The 22,358-nt window shown below is 43.0% G+C and overlaps 1 protein-coding gene across 1 annotated transcript in view; it reads left to right on the top strand.

Moving 5' to 3' along the window:
* LOC126188508 (UDP-glycosyltransferase UGT5-like) overlaps positions 1-22,358 on the top strand; it is a 102,544-nt gene that overhangs the window by 37,761 nt on the left and 42,425 nt on the right. Inside the window, exon 2 of the mRNA XM_049930111.1 lies at positions 17,513-18,331. Within this exon, the coding sequence (XP_049786068.1) occupies positions 17,513-18,331 (819 nt within the window). The remainder of the gene's footprint in view (positions 1-17,512; positions 18,332-22,358) is intronic.

The following is a 22,358-nucleotide window of genomic DNA, read 5'->3' as shown; positions in this document are numbered from 1 at the left end:
CAGGTCTTTCAGTGCTCTGTCAAACTCTTCACGCAGTATCTTATCTCCCATTTCGTCTTCATCTACATCCTCTTCCATTTCCATAATATTGTCCTCAAGTACATCGCCCTTGTATAAACCCTCTATATACCCCTCCACCTTTCTGCCTTCCCTTCTTTGCTTAGAACTGGGTTTCCATCTGAGCTCTTGATGTTCATACAAGTGGTTCTCTTCTCTCCAAAGGTCTCTTTAATTTTCCTGTAGGCAGTATCTATCTTACCCCTGGTGAGACAAGCCTCTACATCCTTACATTTGTCCTCTAGCCATCCCTGCTTAGCCATTTTGCACTTCCTGTCGATATCATTTTTGAGACGTTTGTATTCCTTTTTGCCTGCTTCATTTACTGCGTTTTTATATTTTCTCCTTTCATCAGTTAAATTCAATATTTATTCTGTTACCCAAGGATTTCTGTTAGCCCTCGTCTTTTTAACTGCTTGATCCTCTGCTGCCTTCACTACTTCATCCCTCAGAGCTACCCATTCTTCTTCTACTGTATTTCTTTCCCCCATTCCTGTCAATTGTTCCCTTATGCTCTCCCTGAAACTCTGTACAACCTCTGGTTCTTTCAGTTTATCCAGGTCCCAACTCCTTAAATTCCCACCTTTTTGCAGTTTCTTCAGTTTCAATCTGCAGTTCATAACCAATAGATTGTGGTCAGAATCCACATCTGCCCCTGGAAATGTCTTACAATTTAAAACCTGGTTCCTAAATCTCTGTCTTAGCATTATATAATCTATCTGATACCTTTTAGTATCTCCAGGATTCTTCCAGGTATACAACCTTCTTTTATGATTCTTGAACCAAGTGTTGGCTATGATTAAGTTATGCTCTGTGCAAAATTCTACAAGGCGGCTTCCTCTTTCATTCCTTCCCCCCAATCCATATTCACCTACTATGTTTCCTTCTCTCCCTTTTCCTACTGATGAATTCCAGTCACCCATGACTATTAAATTTTCGTCTCCCTTCACCACCTGAATAATTTCTTTTATCTCGTCATACATTTCATATATTTCTTCATCATCTGCAGAGGTAGTTGGCATATAAACTTGTACTACATGTACAGTAGGCATGGGCTTTGTGTCTATCTTGGCCACAATAATGCGTTCACTATGCTGTTTGTAGTAGCTAACCCGCACTCCTATTTTTTTATTCATTATTAAACCTACTCCTGCATTACCCCTATTTGATTTTGTATTTATAACCCTGTAATCACCTGACCAAAAGTCTTGTTCCTCCTGCCACCGAACTTCACTAATTCCCACTATATCTAACTTTAACCTATCCATTTCCCTTTTTAAATTTTCTAACCTACCTGCCCGATTAAGGGATCTGACATTCCACGCTCCGATCCGTAGAACACCAGTTTTCTTTCTCTTGATAACGACGTCCTCCTGAGTAGTCCCCGCCCGGAGATCCGAATGGGGGACTATTTTACCTCCGGGATATTTTACCCAAGAGGATGCCATCATCATTTAATCATACAGTAGAGCTGCATGTCCTCGGGAAAAATTACGGCTGTAGTTTCCCCTTGCTTTCAGCCGTTCGCAGTACCAGCATTGCAAGGCCGTTTTGGTTAATGTTACAAGGCCAGATCAGTCAATCATCCAGACTGTTGCCCCTGCAACTACTGAAAAGGCTGCTGCCCCTCTTCAGGAACCACATGTTTGTCTGGCCTCTCAACAGATACCCCTCCGTTGTGGTTGCACCTACTGTACGGCCATCTGTATCGCTGAGGCACGCAAGCCTCCCCACCAACGGCAAGGTCCATGGTTCATGGGGGGCTGCAGGCCCTATCGCACTGAAAATTATAGAAACAAGTTACTGTCGGAAGGACTGACCCTAAGCATCTTCGGTAAAACTAAAAGCAAGGACGGTAACATTAGGGGTACAGTGAGAGTTCCACTGTGAAATGCAGTGGTGAGGACAGAGTACACTGCCGTCCTGTCTGAGGGGGAGGAGGGGAAACAGGAGTCGGTATAGAAGACAGGGGGGATCCAGTATTAGAATCAGAATTTAAAATAGATTTGGAAGGATTAAGATCGAATAAGGAAAAAGGGATAGATAACATCCCATCGGAATTTCTGAAATCATATGTGATAATGGCAACAAAACGGTTATGCATTTTGGTGTGGAGCGTATGAGGCTGGCGATATACCATCAGACTTTCGGAAAAACATGATCCACACATTTCCCAGGACTTCAAGAGCTGACAAGAGCGAGATTTATCGCACAACCAGCGTAACAGCTCACGCATCCAAGTTGCTGACAAGAATATACACAAGAATGAAAAAAAGAAATTGAGTTTTGTGACGTAACGATCAGTTTGGCCTTAGCAAAGTTAAAAGCAGCATAGAGAGAATTCTGTCGTTGGGGTAGATATTGGAAGCAAGACTGAACTGAAGAAAAATCAAGATACGTTTATAGGGTTTATTAACCTGGAAAAAGCGTTCGACGACGTCAAATGGTGCAAATTGTTCGAAAATCTGAGAAAAATAGGGGTAAGGTACAGGGAAAGACGGATAATACACAATGTGTGCAAGAACCAAAAGAGGACGGTAAGACTGGAAGACCAAGAACGAAGTGCACATGTTAAAAAGGGTGTAAGACAAGAGTGTAGTATTTCGTCTCTGCTGTTTAGTCTATACGTTGAAGACCCAATGACGGTTCAAATGGTTCAAATGACTCTGAGCACTATGGGACTTAACATCTGAGTCATCAGCCGGCCGCTGTGGCCGTGCGGTTCTAGGCGCTGCAGTCCGGAACCGCGGGACTGCTACGGTCGCAGGTTCGAATCCTGCCTCGGACATGGATGTGAGTGATGTCCTTAGATTAGTTAGGTTTAAGTAGTTCTAAGTTCTAGGGGACTGATGACCTAGGTCCCATAGTACCCAGAGCCATTTTGAACCAACCATTTGAGGTCATCAGTCCCCTAGAACTTAGACCTACTTAAACCTAACGACATCACACACATCCATGCCCGAGGCAGGATTCGAAACTGCTACCGTAGCGGTCGCGCGGTTCCAGACTGAAGCGCCTAGAACCTCTCGGCTACACCGGCCGGCCAAACAATGACGGAAATAAAAGTTCAAGAGTGCGATTAAAATTCTAGATGAAAGGATATCAATGTTAAGATTCTCTGATGACATTGCTATCCTCAGTGAAAGTGAAGATGAATTACCGGATCTGATGAATGGAAGGAACCAATCTCATGAGTATGGAATATGGATGGAGAGTAAATCGAAGAAGGATGAAAGTAATGAGAAGTACCTGAAATGAGAACAGCGAGGAACTTAATATCATAATTGGTGGTCACGAAGTAGATGAAGTTAAGGAATTCTGTAACTTAGGCAGCAAAATAACCCATTACGGAGTGAGCAAGGAGGACATAAAAAGCAGACTAGCACAGGCAAAAATGGCATTCTCGGCCAAAGAAGACTGCTAGTATAAAACACAGGCCTTAATTTGAGGAAGAAATTTCTGAAGATGTACGTTATGAGCACAGCATTTACGGCAGTGAGACGTGGACTGTGGGAAAGCCAGAACAGAAGAATGTCGAAAATTAGGTTGACTGATAATGTAAGAAATGACGAGGTTCTCTGTAGAATCGACGAGATAAGTGACGTAAGGAAAACACTGACAAGAAGAAGGGACAGGAAGATACTACATCCGTTAAGACATCAAGGAATAAATTCTATCTTACTAGAGGAAGTTGTCTAAGGTGTCAGGCAAATCCAGCACTTCCATGAAAACCCTGACATGATAAGCAAATCCAGTAGCATGTCACATAGCTCCGAATAAATCGTGACATTAAATTAACCAAAGAAATACGAGTAACAAGTGAGCAAATGGAATACCATAGACTAACACAAGAATGCCTAAATGCATGTCATACCTTCCCACCGTGAGACAGACGCAGTTCCGAGTGAAGAAACGAGAACAGAAGCCGAGAGCAGAACCGTGTTAAGCCCGTGTTAAGCTGGAAGGTCCTACGATATGGGACGGACGGTTACCTACGTCGACAGCTAACCTCTAGGATCACACCACCCGCAAGTTTTAGCGTGAGACTTTTTCGCGTCTCTGTTACGTCAGGACCACCCCCTAGCCAATGTTAAAAGCTAGAGCCCTCCAGAAGAACAGTATAGATCTTACGATAACACAAAAAGGGCTACACCACCCGCAAGTTTTAGCGTGAGACTTTTTCGCGTCTCTGTTACGTCAGGACCACCCCCCCAGCCAATGTTAAAAGCTAGAGCCCTCCAGAAGAACAGTATACATCTTATGTTAACGCTAAAAGGAAAACACCAGCCGCAAGTTTTAGCGTGAGACTTTTTCGCGTCTCTGTTACGTTGCAAACTTTAAAAAACATTGCCCCACCGCGAAAAGTATAACGTTTCTCATTGGATGGACAGAATTTTTGTAGGTGGAGCTTAAGGTTAACATCTGATTGGTCAGATGAAAACACAGCCAGATAGTACTTTTATTCTACATGTCATGTGTGGTCTGGCGTCTCCTTACCAGCAACAGGTCCCAGGTTCAAACTAGTCAATTCCCTAAAAAACACGCTCAGAGCGTCGTTGCGCGAAAGTGGTAGGGAGACACGATATAGAACAAACAGACACCACGCAGAATGGTAGAGTTGTAGATGGTAGAAACTGTAGAGGAAAACAGAGATTGGGATACTTCCAGCAAATAATTGAGGACGTAGGTTGGAAAGCGCAAAAAAAAAAAAAAAAAAAAAAAAAAAAAAAAACAATACAATGCCAATCTACGTTTGAATAGCAGCAGCGTTAAGAAAGAAAACAGGCGCTAAGCGCCTTGCGAGCTGGATGTGAAGCGCCGATGAAACAGGCAGGCCGACGGTAACTCTTCGAGGACACTCTTCGCAAACAGAGCTAAAAGGCCTATGCAAACAGACTGCAGGTAAAGCGCTAAAGAGATGTGTCTTGTGCCAATGCTACACTCGGTATTTGAACCTTTTGTTGCAGCAGGTAACGACACTGTAAGACTCATGCATACCGACCTATTGGTCGTTTAATAATTGATTGAACATTTTTTACTAATTATTTTTTCTTTAGGTCGGTACTTTACACAATGGACATGTAAAATAATTAAGACTGAAGGCACTTAAGTGCTATCTCTTTGATGGCCAACACACTCTTGACGATACAGTCACATTTATACCCGCAGTATCAATATCTTTTCTTTACTAGTTGATTTGGCGTGGAACTGTGGTGTAAAGAAAGAAAAGTAAAAACGATGTGTTTAGCTTCCAGGCTATGGACCTAAAGGTGTCAGGTTCGATGCCTGGTCCGTCTCAGGATTTTTATACGTTACTTTTTCCTTTCATCTCTGGAAAATTTGGCTAATTTCAAAAATGTCAAGCTGCACTGTGGCTAGAAGTCTACATTTAACTGTAGGTCCACCCGTGAGTCAGCTCAAGGGTCGGAAGGAGTCTATGGCACACTACATCCAACAGGACCATGACTAGTAAAGCACTGTGGTGTCAAACTAACCTTCGAGTTGATTGAAGTTCTACTTACTTATTGAGTCTGAACGCTCTGGGCGGACTACACTGACATGTTGGTGCATACTACGGCAGTAGAACGGACATCATGAAAACATATCAAATGGAGTATGTTTGATGAGGAAACGTATACACAGATTTCTGTGGGAAATGTAAAGAGCGATGATGTGTTGCACTTGAAAAGCCCAATTTGCAATAACAGGCATAATAAACCAAATTATTAACAAAATGCGAAAATATTCTTATTGAGAAAAGTATTTGTTCCATTCTAATAAAAAATCATTTGTTCAGTAATACAATCAAATAAATGGCAGCGGTGCAAATCGGAAACATATCGTTAAACCGAATATTGTGCTACATTAATCTGAGCTTATTTAAGAAATGGGCAATTAAAATTCCGCTTGAAAACACAAGTTGTTTCTAAGAAGAAACAAATCGATGGGAGTAGTGGATCACTGGCCATGCTAAATAATCTTGAGGTCCTTGTTACATTTCACTGACATCAATATCAGTTCACAGGAAGGTGCTTGTTATATTTCACTAAAATGAACGTGAGCACATTGTTATCTTCAAGGCCATTCCAGAAATCATGACATCAGCATCACTGCATCCAGCCATGCGCCAAAATCGTGCAGGCCGGTGAGAGGAGGGGTGGGGAGGGGAGGGGGACGAAGGGAAGTACTCAGCTCTCCCGCGCCACTGCTCGGCAGCAAATTGCATGCACTGCAATGCAAAAGTTATGATCTGGTGACACAACAACGTTAGCGTCAAATACGATGAAGTACCCAAACTGCCTAAAATACTGAAAATTTGGTCAACTATATTTGCATTATTGCCTTCCAAAAATTTATTTAAGGATTGACCAGCAAGCCACATTGGAAACACTCATTTGAAGCTGTATATCATTCGCCACAGAATACTGGAATGAGTAGACAGCATATTTCTCTATAAATAATTAAAAGCCAACAGTTCTTTATAAAATATATGTTACAAATTAGGAATTCCTACTTGCTGAACATGAGATTTACCTTTAACATTGTCCTGCAAACCCTGAAAATATGAAATAAAATCAAATCGTGTTTCACATCCCAGTTTCTTACTGTCACTAGCAGGTAGCTGCACTCTAGAAAACGAGACTAGAACGAGACTAGTTCCATATTTGTACGACAATTTCTTACAGTCACCGAAAGATGTTTTCACTGTAGAAAATGTAGTTTGTTCATTTGTTGCACGATGAGTTGATACTGTTGCCAACAGATGACTGCACTGCAGGAAACAATGTCTGCACTGGTAAAAATGATAATTGTTCCTTTCTAAAGCAATGCTTGATTTAAGCTGCAGCAGGGTCGAAAATTCCACATCCTGGTGCTTCTGATATACCACTGTATTCTTTTCAACCATTCTTCACGTCAATGATGCTTCTCAAGTTTCACACATTCTAAAACGTCTGCAAAAGTGCTTCTACATTATAAAGAAAGCGCATGTGTCATGATGTTAATTCCCACATACGCACACAGTGGCCAGATTAGTGCCCAACCTTTTCAAGTATGTACTTCAATGCTAGTTTTCCATGCCTAACAAGAGCTGACATTTTAGAAAGTAGGCAAACGGAATTGATGTAATAAAAGTAATCCGACAAGACTTGTAACTTCAGAAAAAGTCGTCCTAGCTAAAATACTGTGCTAAGTAGACGATCAAGAAAGCTAACTGACAGTGTGAATGTAAGTTTTAGGCCTACTCTTGGTGTGCCGCAGTAAACTCTCGTGTGATATTTACACATGTAAATTGTTCTCAAATATCATTTCAGGAGGGACAAAGGTAATTCATCATGTTATTTCCTAAAAGAATGTAATCGATGATACTGATTGCCACTTATTACTATTATGATAAATGATACGGGCCTACTAGAGGCTATATGCAATACAACTTCCTACAAAGTTTGCAGTCAGAACTATGAGGCCAAGTCTCTTTAAAAGATTTTTAGACTGTATTTCATACTTTATCTTCCACACGTATGATGTCACAATATTCAAAAATGTGTGCAAAATACATCGGAAATGTAAAACGTGTGATGTTTACATCGATTATCGAGGACCGAATTGAGATTAAGCACTAGGAAAAATGCTCTAAGACTCAAACCAATTACCTTACCTCATCTATGATGTCACAATATTCTAAAATGCCTCGGAAAACGTAATGCTTTTGTTGCAGCAGTATCTAAATACATAAACTGTGTACAGCTGTACAGCTGCGTTTTGGGAAACTATGCCACATCAAAAAAATAAAACCTTTAACCAACTACACCAACGACTAATTAAATTACACCTCGCTCAAACACACACACTCACACACATACACATACACACACACACACACACACACACACACACACACACAAACACACACACACACAATTCTCTTATTAGGACAGGAAGGATCATAGTGCTTTATTGTGATAGGTCACTTAAACTGCTGAACAACAGGGGCTGTTTGTTTACAACCACATGCACGTATGTATTTTTTGTGTGTGTAGTGTAATGTTTGTACTGTATGATGAGAAACATAACTGAAGGGAGAGGGTGGAACCCTCTGCCAGTACACAGTCCACTTCTCTCAAATAGCACCAAGGTGGCCACCAAGCTTAACGTCCCCTACCGTCAGATGGATCACCATCAACACTGACACATGCCCTCACTTCACGAGACTCTGCGGAGACATTTGGTATTGAAACCAGGACGTTGGTGCAAAGTCTGACCATCAGGAACTTTATGCCACCACCTCTCCTCCCCTTGTTGGCGAAATTCTGACAGTGAACATTTTTTTCTCCACCAGGAGACAGGGGCTGTTTATAAAGACACACACACACACAAGAGAGCCAACCAGCGGTGGTAACAGTGAGAGGTGTTATATTTCCAAAGGCAATGCCAGAGTCCATATCTCAGAAGTAAATAAAATTACTTACCATTTATTATGAGACATCTCATACTTTGCAAGACAATGAAACGTTCCAAAAATTAAATGCTGCCCCATCTAAATTCTCTGTATAAACTATTTAAATGTGTGACTACCGTAAAATGAGGAAGACCTCTACGAAAATTCGAGCAGTAATAAAGTTATACTATACATAGGATTCTGTAAATCTTGCAAACACGAGGCATCAAATACGACTAACTGCTAATGCAAGGCATTCGCTGTAAGCACTCTATTGTATGACCACCCTCCATTTGTACATATACTAAACAAATGCCGCAACACATATTAAAATGACATTATTGTTTATAACGAACAGACATGTAGGTATAGGTGCGGAATTAGTTGTATTCTAAAATTTAGGGGGTCGCTACTGGGAATGAAGTGAAAGATTCTACCAACCTTCAATGCTGCTACAGCTGAAATATATGCTTAGTATCAAGCCACTCCTATTAATTCTAGAATCAGCGGTAGCTATAATCCAAGCTTATGTTTTCTCAATTTTAAGAACTCACGCCCACTGTTCATTTTCGGATCTTCAGTAAGTAAAGCATAAACAAAATGGTTATAAATATTATGAGGTAAGGTACTTCAAAATGACAGTGTTACAGCATGACATGGCCAGTTTGCAAAGATGATAATGTCGGCGTCATAATAAACAGAAAACAGAGATGAAATAATGTGATTACAGCAGGGATGGTGGTGGAGAAATACCAGAATTATCTAAATAACGTAATTATATTCCATAACAGAATAGTTGAAAAGAAAGATGCAAGTCATCGCGTTTGTACGTAAACAGTGTTGCACAGGGATCAAACATACAATCCATTCTGTAATAGTCTCCAGCATGCAATACCATGTTCTGTTTCCAGGGAAGACGTCAAAGTCGCCTGTAGTCACATATGTGGATATTTTTTAAAAAAAATGTGGTTATCAATAACGTTGCTCACTCCTGGGATTGTGATTCGACATGTTTTGATAGTTTATCAATATGTAGGTCGGTGTCAACAAAATATTTTCGCATTCGGAGGAGAAAGATGGTGACTGGAATTTCGTGAGCAGATTCCGCCGCAACGAAAAACACCTTTCTTTTAATGATGTCCAGCCCAGATCCTGTATCATTTCATTGACACTCTCTCCCATATTCGCGATAATACAAAACGTGCTGCCCTTCTTGGAACTTTTTCGGTATACTCCGTCAGTCCTATCTGGTAAGGATCCCACGCCGCGCAGCAGTATTCTAAAACAGGGCGGATGAGCGTAGTGTAGGCAGCCTCCTTGGTAGATTAGTTACATTTTCTAAATGACCTGCCAATAAAACGTAGTCATCGTTTAGCCTTCCCTACAACATTTTCTATGTGTTCCTTCCAATTTAAGTTGTTCGTAGTTGTAATTCCTAGGTATTTAGTGAATTTATGGCCTTTATATTTGACTGATTTATCGTGTAATCGAAGTTTAACGGATTCCTTTTAGCACTCATCTGGATTGGTCAACCGCCAATTTTCGCACCATTCAGATGTCTTTTCTAAATCGTTTTGCAATTTGTTTTGATCTTCTGATGACTTTATTAGTCGATAAACGACAGCGTCATCTGCAAACAACTTAAGACAGCTGCTCAGATTGTCTCCCAAATCGTTTATATAGATAAGGAACAGCAAAGGGACTATAATACTACCTCGGGGAACGCCATAAGTCACTTCTGTTTTACTCAATGACTTTCCGTCAGTTACTACGAACTGTGACCTCTCTGATAGGAAATCACAAATCCAGGCACATAACTGAGACGATAGCCCATAAGCACGCAATTTCACTACGAGCCACTTGTGTGGTACAGTGTCAAAAGCCTTCTGGAAATCCAGAAAGACATAATCGACTTGAAATCCCTTCTCAATAGCACTCATGTGAATAGAGAGCTAGTTTTGTTTCACAAGAACAATGTTTTCTAAGCCGATGTTAACTGTGTGTCAATAGAACGTTTTCCTCGAGGTAATTCATAATGTTCGAATACGATATATGTTCCAGAATCCTGCTGCATATCGACGTTAACGACATGGGCCTGTAATTTAGTGGATTACCCTACTACGTTTCTTGAATACTGGCGTGACCTGTGCAACTTTCCAGTCTTTGGGTACGGATCTTTCGTCGAGCGAACGGTTGTATATGATTGTTAAGTATGGAGCTAATGCATCAGCACACTCTGAAAGGAACCTAATTGGTATAAAGTCTGGAGCAAAAGACTTGTTTTTTCATCAAGTGATTTAAGTTGCTTCAGTACTCTGAGGATATTTACTTTTACGTTATTCATGTTGGCAGCTGTTCTCGATTCGAATTCTGCAATATTTACTTCGTCTTCTTTTGTGAAGGCATTTTGGAAGGCTGTGTTTGGTAATTCTGCTTTGGCAGCACTGTCTTCGATAGTATCTCCATTTTGTTTCTTGCCGCTAACATACTTCACGTACGACCAGAATCTTTTGGATTTTCTGCCAGGTTTCGAGACAACGTTTTGTTGTGGAAACTGTTATAAGCATCTCGCATTGAAGTACGCGCTAAATTTCGAGCTTCTGCAAAAGATCGCCAGTCTCGGGGATTTTGCATCTGTTTAAATTTGGCATGTTTGTTTCGTTGTTTCTGCAACAGTGTTCTGACTCGTTTTGGGTACCAAGAAGGATGAGCTCCGTCGTTTGTTAATTTATTTGGTATAAATCTCTCAATTGCTACCGATGCTATTTCTCTGAATTCAAGCCGCATCTGGTGTACACTTACATCATTAATACGGAAGGAGTGGAGATTGTCTCTCAGGAAGGCTTTCTCGAATAGGTGTATTTTTCGTTTATTTTTGGGGGATTTGGGAGTTACAATATTGTCTCGCTAAGACAACCCTGTGTTCATTAATCCCTATATCCATTTTGATGCTCGTTATTAACTCAGGCTTTTTTTGTTGCTAAGAGGTCAAGTGTGTTTTCACAACCGTTTACTATTCGCGTGGGCTCATGAACTAACTGTTCGAAATAATTTTCACAGAAGGCGTTTAGCACAATTTCGGATGATGTTTTATGCGTACCTCCGGAATTAAACATGTATTTTCGCCAACATATCGAGGGTAAATTCAAGTTACCACCAACTATAATCGTGTGCGTCGGGTACGTGTTTGAAATCAAACTCAAGTTTTCTTTGAACCTTTCCACAACTGTATCATCAGAAATGGGAGGTCGGTACAAGGATCCAAATATTATTTTATTCCGTTTGCCGACAATGACCTCGGCCCATACTAACTCACAGGAACTATCTACTTCAATTTCGCGACAAGATAAACTACTCCTAACAACAACAAACACGCCACCGCCAACCGTGTTTAGCCTATCCTTTCGGAACACCGTTAGGTTCTTTGCAATTTCGGCTGTGCTTATCCCCAGCTCTAGCCAGCTTTGAGTGCCTAAGATGATTTGGGCATCAGTGATGAACTAATGAATAAATAGATAAAGATAGGGGTTGTCAATTAAGGAAGGTCTGGGAACCACCCTTCATCACTGCAAAACTCAGCGGCAATCGATGTGTAATTCTGCCCTCATTGTGGCAACTGAAGAAGATGGGGATGTATTGTTGCCACGCCAGCAGAGACCAGTGTCCAGCAGTGGTGGAAGCAGGGCTCAGATTGTGTCTGTGCGATGCGCTTCCCCCACCACCACACTAGATCTGCGCCCACAGATGGCCAGACAGTGACCGTGGGAGGGGGGAGGGGTATATAAAGGCTGCACACAACAGAAGGCAATTAGTAGCCAGGAACACCTGAAGGTGGCAACAACTCGGCTTGCTGAAACATTACCACATCTGGACGATGGCACCCAGCTAAAGACCCAAGAATTATTGAAAAACTTCCCACACTGGGTAAATGTAAAATCACACTGTTATCAACAATTTTTCCTATACATCGGCACCTTATTGTACACCATATGTTATTGCATCTACACACCAATGTGATATTCGTTTTGTTGCCACATCAACCAATGATTTTAGAAGTTCTGATGGAATGTTATCAATCCCTTCTGACTTATTTGTTCCTAAGTTTTCGAAAGCTCCTTTAAATTCTGATGTAATAATAATGGATCCCCTAACTGCTCTGCACCAACTCCTGTTTCTTTCTCGTCACGTTACCTGACAAGCCTTCCCCTTTAATTGACTTTTCGATATGGTGAATCAGTCCATCTGACAATCATTTCTTTTTTGGAAGAAAAGAAGAATTTGACATGTGGTGCTACAGAAGAAAGTTGAAAAAAAGGTGGACTGATAAGGCAAGGAATGAGGAGGTTCTCCAGAGAATCGGCGAGGAAAGGAATACGAGGTGGAATAAAAGGACAAGAAGCAGGGACAGAATGGTAGGACATCTATTAAGACATTACTGAATGACTTTCATGGTACTAGAGGGTGTTGCAGAGTATAAAAATGCTAGAGGGAGTTGTAGAGAGTAAAACCGGTATTGGAATACATCCAGCAAATAATTGAGGACTTAGGTTGCAAGTGCTACTCTGAGATGAAGAGGCTGGTAAAGGAGAGGAATTCGTAGTGGGCCACATCAAGCCAGTCACAAGACTTACGACTAAAAAAAAAAAAAAAAAAAAAAAACAGCCTGTCAGATGTAGTTCCATATCTTAGCGAGCAAAGGCCTTATTTACACCCACAAATCCGCATCTACGATCTTTATAGTGAATGGGAGGCGCATAATCACTTCTAAAGCCAAACAGCCGTCCAGTTCATTCCCTGAGACAACCACATCACTTGGGATCCAGAGGAAGACAATCGAATAGGCAGCATGACTAAGTTTCTGAACAGCAGGTCAAGAGTAACATCAGTCAGTGGCTTAAAGACTGTTTATTGTGTCACTACATATTAAGACGGTGTTAAGGAAGGCCCTTATAAAATGAAGGGCTCCGCTAAAGACTATCAGCTCCACCATAAAAAAAAACTATGTGTTTGCAGCAATGACTGGTGTTCCCGACCAGTAGGAGATATAAAAGCATATCCTGTCCTACACGTGGTTTTAGACCCATTAGTGTAAAAGATGGTAGTACTTTGATCCTCTTGAAGAACCTAAAAAAACAGATGCCAAAAGGTCATGTGGTGATTGAAATTTTAGGACCCTGAAAAAGACTGGCGTGGGTACCAAACAAGGCACGTTGTGTGGCAAAACATGGGGAGTACAGTCTAAGGAGGTCCTGGCAGGAGTGTGAGGTGTATTCTAACTGGCAATCCTACCCAAGGGCCTTAATCTGGGGTTTTACAACCCTCACATCCTAAAATAGTAGGATTATCTGAATGATTAGGAAACTGTCGACTGGTGATAGCATAGACGAGCAACAGTTGGTACTGTTGGAACTTAAAAGGGAAGATCACCACTTAGGCAAAGACACTGTCTGCAGTACTAGTCGAAAAGGTGCCACAGTCAGTCGAAATTAACTGCAGTTGACCGGGTCTAACGATTTCGAAGCTGAAGGTGTCACTGTGCCATAAACCTGGCAACTGTAGTTCAGTGGGGTGAGACCAGGGCACGACAGCTGTAGAGAAGAGTAGCACAATCCACACTCCAAGAGGTGTGGGCAAGGAAGCAAAGATTGTTACGCTTCCACATGGATCTAGTCTTTAGTTGTCGAATATGGGTATTGCTCTTTTGTCAAAGAGCAATACCAGAAATCGAAACTGTGGTACAAGGTCAAAGCGCTGTTACCCAAGTAGAGTTGTGGGTCAGGATGATTCTTGATACAACGACGTAAATACACGATTCCCGTTTTGTCAGAAGAGAACTGGAAAGCATAGGAAAGGGTCCAAGCTGAGACTTTTATATGGCACCTTGGAACTGCCATTCAGTCAGGGCTACAGAGTTGTATCAAACGCAAAAGTTGTTGACATACAATGCAGGGGTGACCAGCAGCTCGATAGATGTCAGTAGCCCATTAGTGGCAATTATAGAGAGTATGATACCTAGTATGGAGCCCTGCAGAACGCCATTCTCGTGGACCAGTGGTGAGATGAGTGAAGTACCAACTCTAGCTGAAACAACTGGGGGGGGGGGGGGGGATAAAAACTGGCGAAAAAATTGTTAGGAGGCCTCGAAATCTTCAGTCATACGACGTCGCCAAGTGGTCTAAAAAAACTTCTATGAGGTGAGGAAGTGTTGAAAAAGCCGTCGGATTTCCGTTTCCAAACTAACCAAATGGTAGGTTGTGGATCGTCCCTTCCAGAACCTCACTAAAGGGAGGGACAAAAGGCCTGATATTCGAGAACCCAGCATAATGGTTGGACAACCATCCTTTCAGTCAGTTTGCAGAACACGTTGGTGACCCAAATCGGCTGGTAACTGTCGATGGATGGTGGGCTGTTGCCTGAGTTAATGATTGGCATGATGATACTATTTCATCTTTGCGAAAGGAAGATACTGTTGAGCAAAATATAATTGAAGGTTGCAAGGATATGGAGCCTTTGGTGATAGTCAAATGTTGGATCTGATTGTGAACGAAATCACGGCCAGGCGTTGTATCGTGAGACAAGAGCCTGAAGCAGTTCCCAGTCAGTGAAAGTTTCATTATATAAAGCGGAATGACGAGAGGTGAAGGAGACTGAGAAGTGTTCCGTATGTCGCCTAAGCGTTCGGAAGGCAGCCACATAACAAGAGAATGCCGACGCTGTCACAAAGTGAGTCAGAAACAGATGATGAGTCAGTACAAGGGGCACCATGAAGGGAAAGACGCTGTACAATTGTTGATCTTTGGTGGTCCAATTTGTCACGCAGCTTGGACCACACCTGAGATAAAAAGCTGTACGTTTCATTGGAGGAAACTTAACGTACCCACCCTCCTTCATTCTGCGTTCAATTGGATAGTTGGCCTTAACACTAAGTCGCTTAAAAGTTAGAAGTATGGTCCGTAAAGGATGTCACTGGATACGCTGCAAGTCTCTGCGGCGACAATGAACAGCTGTTGCATTGTGTATAGCCTACGACGGAACTGGGCGGCAATGGAGGGTACCTTGTGCCTTTAGAAAGGGCAATTGCGGTTCGAGCAGCTCAGGTGATCAAATCGGAGGCGTCTTGCACAGCCTCGTTCGATGCACTCCGACAGTGAGAGGGCGAAGGTGACCGCAGAGAGAGACAACTACCAGTAGGCCTTTCAAAGCACCCAACATCGTAATGTGGCAAGGGAATGACAATATCACTGGGAAATTGTCACTGTCACAAAGATCCTGTTGTAGCGACTAATGAAGTGAAGCTTTAAGACTGAGGGAAAAGGTTGTAAATCGAATGCCATAAAGGCGCCATTGACGGCACTGAAAGGCAAGGTGATAATTCTTCACAGGAGTTGGTACTCGCAGAAATCCCCAAATAGGAGAAAAGGAGGGAAGCTTTTGAAATAAGGTGGTCATCTCAAAATAAGAAAGTGGCCTACTCAAAGATAAATAAAAGCTACAAACGGTGATCGATAGGGTCGTCTGCTCCCTAACTGTTATTGATTTCAAGATGGTAAGTAAAGGAATTCACTCACAGACGACATCTGCGAGAACCAATGTATAGACTGCTACAGATGCCCCCTCAGGGCCAGTACTGTTCTGACAAAATGCATGGTAACCATGAAGCGTAGGGGAATGGTCGTCAGTGAAGCGAGTTTCTTGAAGCTCAATACAAACGGCAGAAGAAGGGGAAATCAGTTGTCATACTTCCAATAGGTGACAGTAATATTTATTACATTTCCATTAGATCTTCAGGGTGAGGGTGTCCTAGTTAAGTGTGAAGGGGCCAGGAGATCAAATTACGCTCCAGGATCACTGTCTATTACCAGTGGGCGTGGAACCCATCAACGATCAATGGTTCAGAATCCATCAACGTGGTGGAATCTGGCACCTTTGGGTTCACCAGAGTAGCATTCTAATAAGAAATATGACGACACATAGCAATGATAAGACACGATTTTCTCCTTTGCTAGAAACATGTCTCCATCAGAAGTGAGGTGTCTATCTTGTGTCTTTTGGGCCTTGGCATATGACACGTTTGAAGTGGATCCCTCGCTTTTCCAAGTCCGCAGTGTGAGGTTCCGGGAAAAAATTTAATCCGTGGATCATTTTGAGGCCCCTATGGGGCGGGAGGGGGGAGGGGAAGGGGGTGATGGTAACAGCAATATCATCAAGTTGTTTACAAGTCACTAACGTCCAGGTTTGGGTGCATTTGCTGAAACCCTTCGCCATTTGCTAAGGGAAGAGAGTTCGTCAAATACATCCTCAACATTTTACACAAAAAACTTTGGTTTTGTCGAGACCAAGGATCCTACGTCTGTTAGGGTACAAACCAGGAGCCGGCCGAAGTGGCCGTGCGGCTCTAGGCACTGCAGTCTGGAACCGCGAGGCCGCTACGATCGCAGGTTCGAATCCTACCTCGGGCATGGATGTGTGTGATGTCCTTAGGTTGGTTAGGTTTAACTAGTTCTAGGGGACTAATGACCTCAGAAGTTTAGTGCCACAGTGCTCAGAGCCATTTCAACAAACCAGGAACTGAGCGGAATAACTCTCCGCAAGTCTCTTACACATGCTTTCTTCACATAGGGTGGCAAAGGAGGGAAAGTTCTTCGATTAACTTGACAATATAATGCTGTCTGTCTGAAGAGCTTGCCAGTGTCTCGCGGCCACTGTCTGGTAACTTTGGTCACAATGACGCCTAAAGTCCACCACGATGTCACCTACTGAGAACGACGCCTCTCTCCACGGGCACCACCTAACCAGAGCAAAGGCTTCCTCGCGTGATGACCTTTTCCCAGTCCCAGTGCCCCCAAATAGCACACTACATCGAAATTTTTATAATCGATTCATCTAATTTGTTTTGTCTGGATCTTCAAATAATTCGAGATTTAATTATGTTAATTTTAGAAGAGAATTTCAAACATTTTATTGTTCAGTTTAACATTACATTTTAAAATAGTAAGTAATTTCTTTCTTCTTTTGCAGATGCAGTATATTTTCCTGATGGTTACAGTGGCAGTGCTGGCTGGAGAATCAGATGCAGCCCGCATTCTGGGTCTGTTCAATTATCCAGGAAAGAGTCACTTTCTAATGTTCGAGGAGGTAATGAAGACGCTCGCTGCCAGGGGCCACGAGGTGTTTGTCTACAGCCACTTCCCTCAAGCTAAGCCCGTGCCAAACTACACAGACGTGAGCCTAGTCGGTTCCCTGCCTTCTGTAGTGAATGCAATTCCTGTGGACGAAGTGTTTGGCAGAGACGATCCCTCAGTCACATTTAGATTACTCAAGCTTCTGACCGAACAGGCATGTGAAAAACTACTTCAGTTTCCCGCAATGCAGAAGCTTATGAAATCACATGAAAAATACGATCTCATCTTTACTGAACCCTTTACCACTGACTGCCTGTTACCATTTGTGTACAAGTTTCAGGCGCCCAACATTGCACTTCTGTCATCTGTCGTTATGCCTTGGAATCCAGATCGCTTTGGTTTACCAGATAATCCATCCTATATACCAACTCAGTTTTTACGGATTAGTGACCACATGAGCTTCTTTGAGCGTCTCAGAAATTTGTGGTATACGATTTACAGCAAATGGTTTTTTATTGAATACATGGACAAACCAGCGAATACGGTAGTCAAGAAATACTTCGGTGATTCACTCCCTCCTCTACAAGAAATTGCTAAAAATACTAGTATGCTTTTCATCAATACGAATCCAGCACTGAATCCTCCGCGACCACTTGTACCTGCTGTTGTGGAAGTAGGAGGGATTCATATCAAACCAGCGAAGAAGCTTCCAAAGGTAAGCACTAGAATTTGCTAGTAACGCAAACAGAACAAGAAAAAACTGCTTCCCTTATTTTGAAAAAGTCTGACACAACCGATACATTTGATGAACTATCTAACACTTGTTCTCCATTATGTACTCATATTTTTTTAAACGTTTTGTTTGATTCCCGCATAAAATGTGGAGGCAACAACTAATCAAATTTTATTTAAGAGCTAGTACGCCTTAGGAATTATAAATGTCCATTATGGAATAAAACTTTTGAACCACTAACTAGTTCGGGTGTCTATAGAGTCAAATTGACCAAGGGGCCAGAGCGCTCTATTTATGTTTTCACTAGCGGAAGGGTAAGTTAAAAACTGTTGCAGATTTTCACCAACCCTTGAATTACTTATACTTGCAAGCAAAAGTGACAGTTTTTCACCGTCGATTAGCTAGTAAGTACAGCTTGTGACCGAAATAGACGGTAAAATATGTACTACTTATATGTGGCTTCGCCTGTTTATGTGCATGTCACAAACACTGCGCACATCTCCTCCTCCCCTCCCCCCTCTGCCCTTCTGCCTCTCTCTCTCTCTCTCTCTCTCTCTATTGATGACCCCCTTCCCATCTTTCTTTCCATCTCCTCCTCTTCTCACTCTCAGTCTGTCTTTCTGTTAGTCCATCTCTGCCACTCCTTGTGTCTGTCCATCTCCTCCTCTTTCTGTCCATCTTCTCCTCCACCCTCTCTCTCTCTGTTGAACTCCTCTCCCCATCTCTTTCCATGTCGTCACCCCCCTTTCCATCTGCTCCTGCTGTCTATATCCTCCTCACGCTCTTTCTATCTATCTTATCCTCTGCCCATCAATTCCTCCCTCTCCCCCTGTCTCTTCTCTCCTCTCCAGTCTTTCTGTATCCATCAACTCCTCACACCTCTCTCTCACATCTCCTGCTCCCTTCTCCCTATGACCATCTCCTCTCCCCTATCTCTGACCATATGCTCCTGCCCATCTTCCTGTCCATCACCACCTTCCTCTCCCTCTGTCGATCTCTTCCTCCATCTCTCTCTCTCGCTCTCTCTCTCTCTCTCTCTCTCTCTTTCTCTCTCCCTCTGTCTGACCAACTCCCCCTTCCCCTGCCAATCTCACCATCTCCCCTCCTTGCCAGTCTCCTGCTCCCTTCTGTCCATCTCATCCTCCCTGTGTGTCCATCTACTACTCCCCCCCCCCCTCTACCCACCTCTTCATCTCCCTCTCTTTTCATCTCCACCTCCCCCTCTCTGTCCACTTTCTCTTTCCCCCTCTCTCAATTGACCACCCATTCCACCTCTTTCTGACCATGTCCTCCTACCCCTACCTGTCCATCTTCTGCTCCCACTCTCTCTCAGAATCTCTTATTCTCCCTCTGTGGATCTCCTCATCCACCTCTCTCTGAGCCATATGGCGTAGCCGCACACTCTGAGATAGCTTGCCACAGTTCACGCAGCTACCCCTATCAGAGGTTCGAGTCCCCCCTCGGGCATGAGTGTGTGAGTTGTCCTTAGCGTAAGTTATTTTCAGTTAGTAAGTTAGATTAAGTAGTGTGTAAGCCTAGGGACCGATGACAGCAGTTGTCCCATAGGAACTTACCACCACTGCCGCCGCCTCTCTCTGGCCACCTTCTCTTCCTCTACCTGTGCATCTCCTCATCAACCCTCAGTGTCTATCTCCTCCTCCCCCTCTCTCTTTCTATTTGTTCTTCCATCTCTCTCTGTCCATCTTTTTTTTCCTCTCTGTGTCCATATTTTCCCCTCGCTCTTTCCATTTCCCCATCCCAAACTCTCTCCATTACTTTCTCCCCAATCTGTCGATCTTCTCTTTCCCATTCTCTCTGTGCATTGGCAGCTCCTCAGTACCTCTGTCCATATCCTCCTCAGGCCTCTCTCTGTCAATCTCGTTGTCACCACTCTCTGTGTCCATCTCCTACTCCAGCTCCATCCCCCTGTCTCCCACTTTGTATCCTGTTCCCCCTCTCCCTCTCTCTGTCCATCTTCTCCTCTTCTCTCTCTGTCCAGTTACTTCTTGTATCTCTGTCCACATCATCAATCTGCCTCTCCTTGTCCATCTCCTGTTTCCCTCTGACCATCTGATTCCCCCATTATCTATCCAACATCTCCTCCCCCTTCCTCTCTATCTATCTTGTTCCTCCTCTCTCTGTCCATCTCCTCCTTTGCTCCTCTCAGCCCATCGCCTCCTTCTCCTCTCCTTCAACCTCTCTGTGCCTTGTTCCCCATTCCCTCCTTCACCCTTTCTCTGTCTCTTCCTCCCTCTATTTTTATCTATCTCCTCTACTCCACTCTCTCTTTCCATCTCCTCCTCCTTCCATCTCTCTGTCCATCTCCTTCTCTCCCTGCCTTTGTCCATCTCTTACATCACCCAATTGCAACTCCCACCCACATTCCCTGGGAGGCTGCTATTAACCCCACAACATTCTTTCTCGACAGTAGGTGGTTTCTGTTCCGAGTTTGACAGCATTCGATCCAGTGGTTAGGAGGAGATGATATACTTGGTACATTTTTATAATATTCATTGTGAATCACCTAAAACTTACACCGAAAATATTGCAGAAATGGAAAGTGCTGTTGATGCGCAGTTTTCACACAATGGGTTGGTATTCAGGGCTTGTATTGTTAGCCAACAAACAGATTGTAACAACACTTAAAATGCATTTTTGTGCGATTTTTTTAAATGGAACAATGCCTACTATCATTAACAAATTAAACGTAGAGTAAATTAGAATATCAGTGGTGTTTATTGTATGATTGTAGAGAGATTCGTTTACGAGGTATTCCATCTCGAAAATTTTCCACACTGACAGTCGTTTGTGCCATTCCACTTGCGTTGTTGCTAGGTATGATGTCGCTATGTTTGCTTACAGGGTGCTTGTGTGTTCCATGAGTGCACTGTGACTTGCTAGAAAGTTTGTGTGTGACACTAACTGACGTTTTACACCCTATTCGCCACTGGCTATCTGTCTGATGTGGCATAAAACGAGTTTCATCTGAAAGGCCACCTGTTGTCAGTCAGTGAACGTCCAGTTGCTTTTTTGGTATGCACATTCCAGCCTTCATCGCTGAAGAACAACTGTCAGCGTGGGTGCATGAACGAGGTGCCTGCTACAGAGACCTGTAAGCAGCAGCGTTCGCTAAACAGCCGTTGAGGAGGGACTGTAGGTAGCCTCTTGGTTCATCTGACCAGTGAGTTGTTCAATAGTTGCATGTCTATTAGACGGTACATATCTCTGCAGCGTCGTTCACCCATGTCGTCTATGGCCCATGGTGTCCTCAAGATAGCACCGTTTTGCCATGCATGGTATACTTTAACCATTGCGGCACGACACAGCTTACAAACAACTGTTTCAGGGCCCGAAATCTAATGACCGGACGTCAGATAAGTTGTCCCGTTTCCGCATTTCGACAATGACTGCGCTGTTTTCCGGGCCCCTCCGAAATGGTCTATGTACATCCACCTCCCTCCGCCCCCCACTGCTAGTGTTGCCACCTGAAGTCTCTCAGTGGTTCTTGCATTTGACATCGAGAACAGGTGGTGGTCACATTAATGTAACTGGCCTTCGAATAATATATTTTTTGTTTTGAAAGCTCTATTATTTCCGAGGTATTACGTGTATAGTTGTGAATGATGCATTAAATAGGTTTAGATTTTGCACTCTACAGATGTGCTACTAGTGCTCCTCCTGTCAAGCTACACACATTCAGTCGGTATTCAAGTTCGTACCTTTCCTTATGTAGCAACATCCTGTCAACAGTCATCACAGCAGCATTGATGATTCCCTGAGCTGTTCCACTATTACTGGCAATGGGAATACGTAAACACAGTCTTCAATGTACGTCCAAAGGAAACAGTCAGGTGACCAGGGAGGCCAAAGGAACAGAACCATATCATCTTCATCACTACTCCCAATCTAGTGATGCGGAAGTTGGTCGTTTAAGTAGGGACAAACATCGATGCTGCAACATATTAAGTTAACACGTACCTATCACAGACTTCGCACAGAAGAAAAAAGG

Source organism: Schistocerca cancellata, chromosome 5 (assembly GCF_023864275.1).
Source record: "Schistocerca cancellata isolate TAMUIC-IGC-003103 chromosome 5, iqSchCanc2.1, whole genome shotgun sequence".
In the NCBI taxonomy this organism is placed as follows: Eukaryota; Metazoa; Arthropoda; class Insecta; order Orthoptera; family Acrididae; genus Schistocerca; species Schistocerca cancellata.
This window is presented reverse-complemented; position numbering and strand designations above follow the sequence as displayed.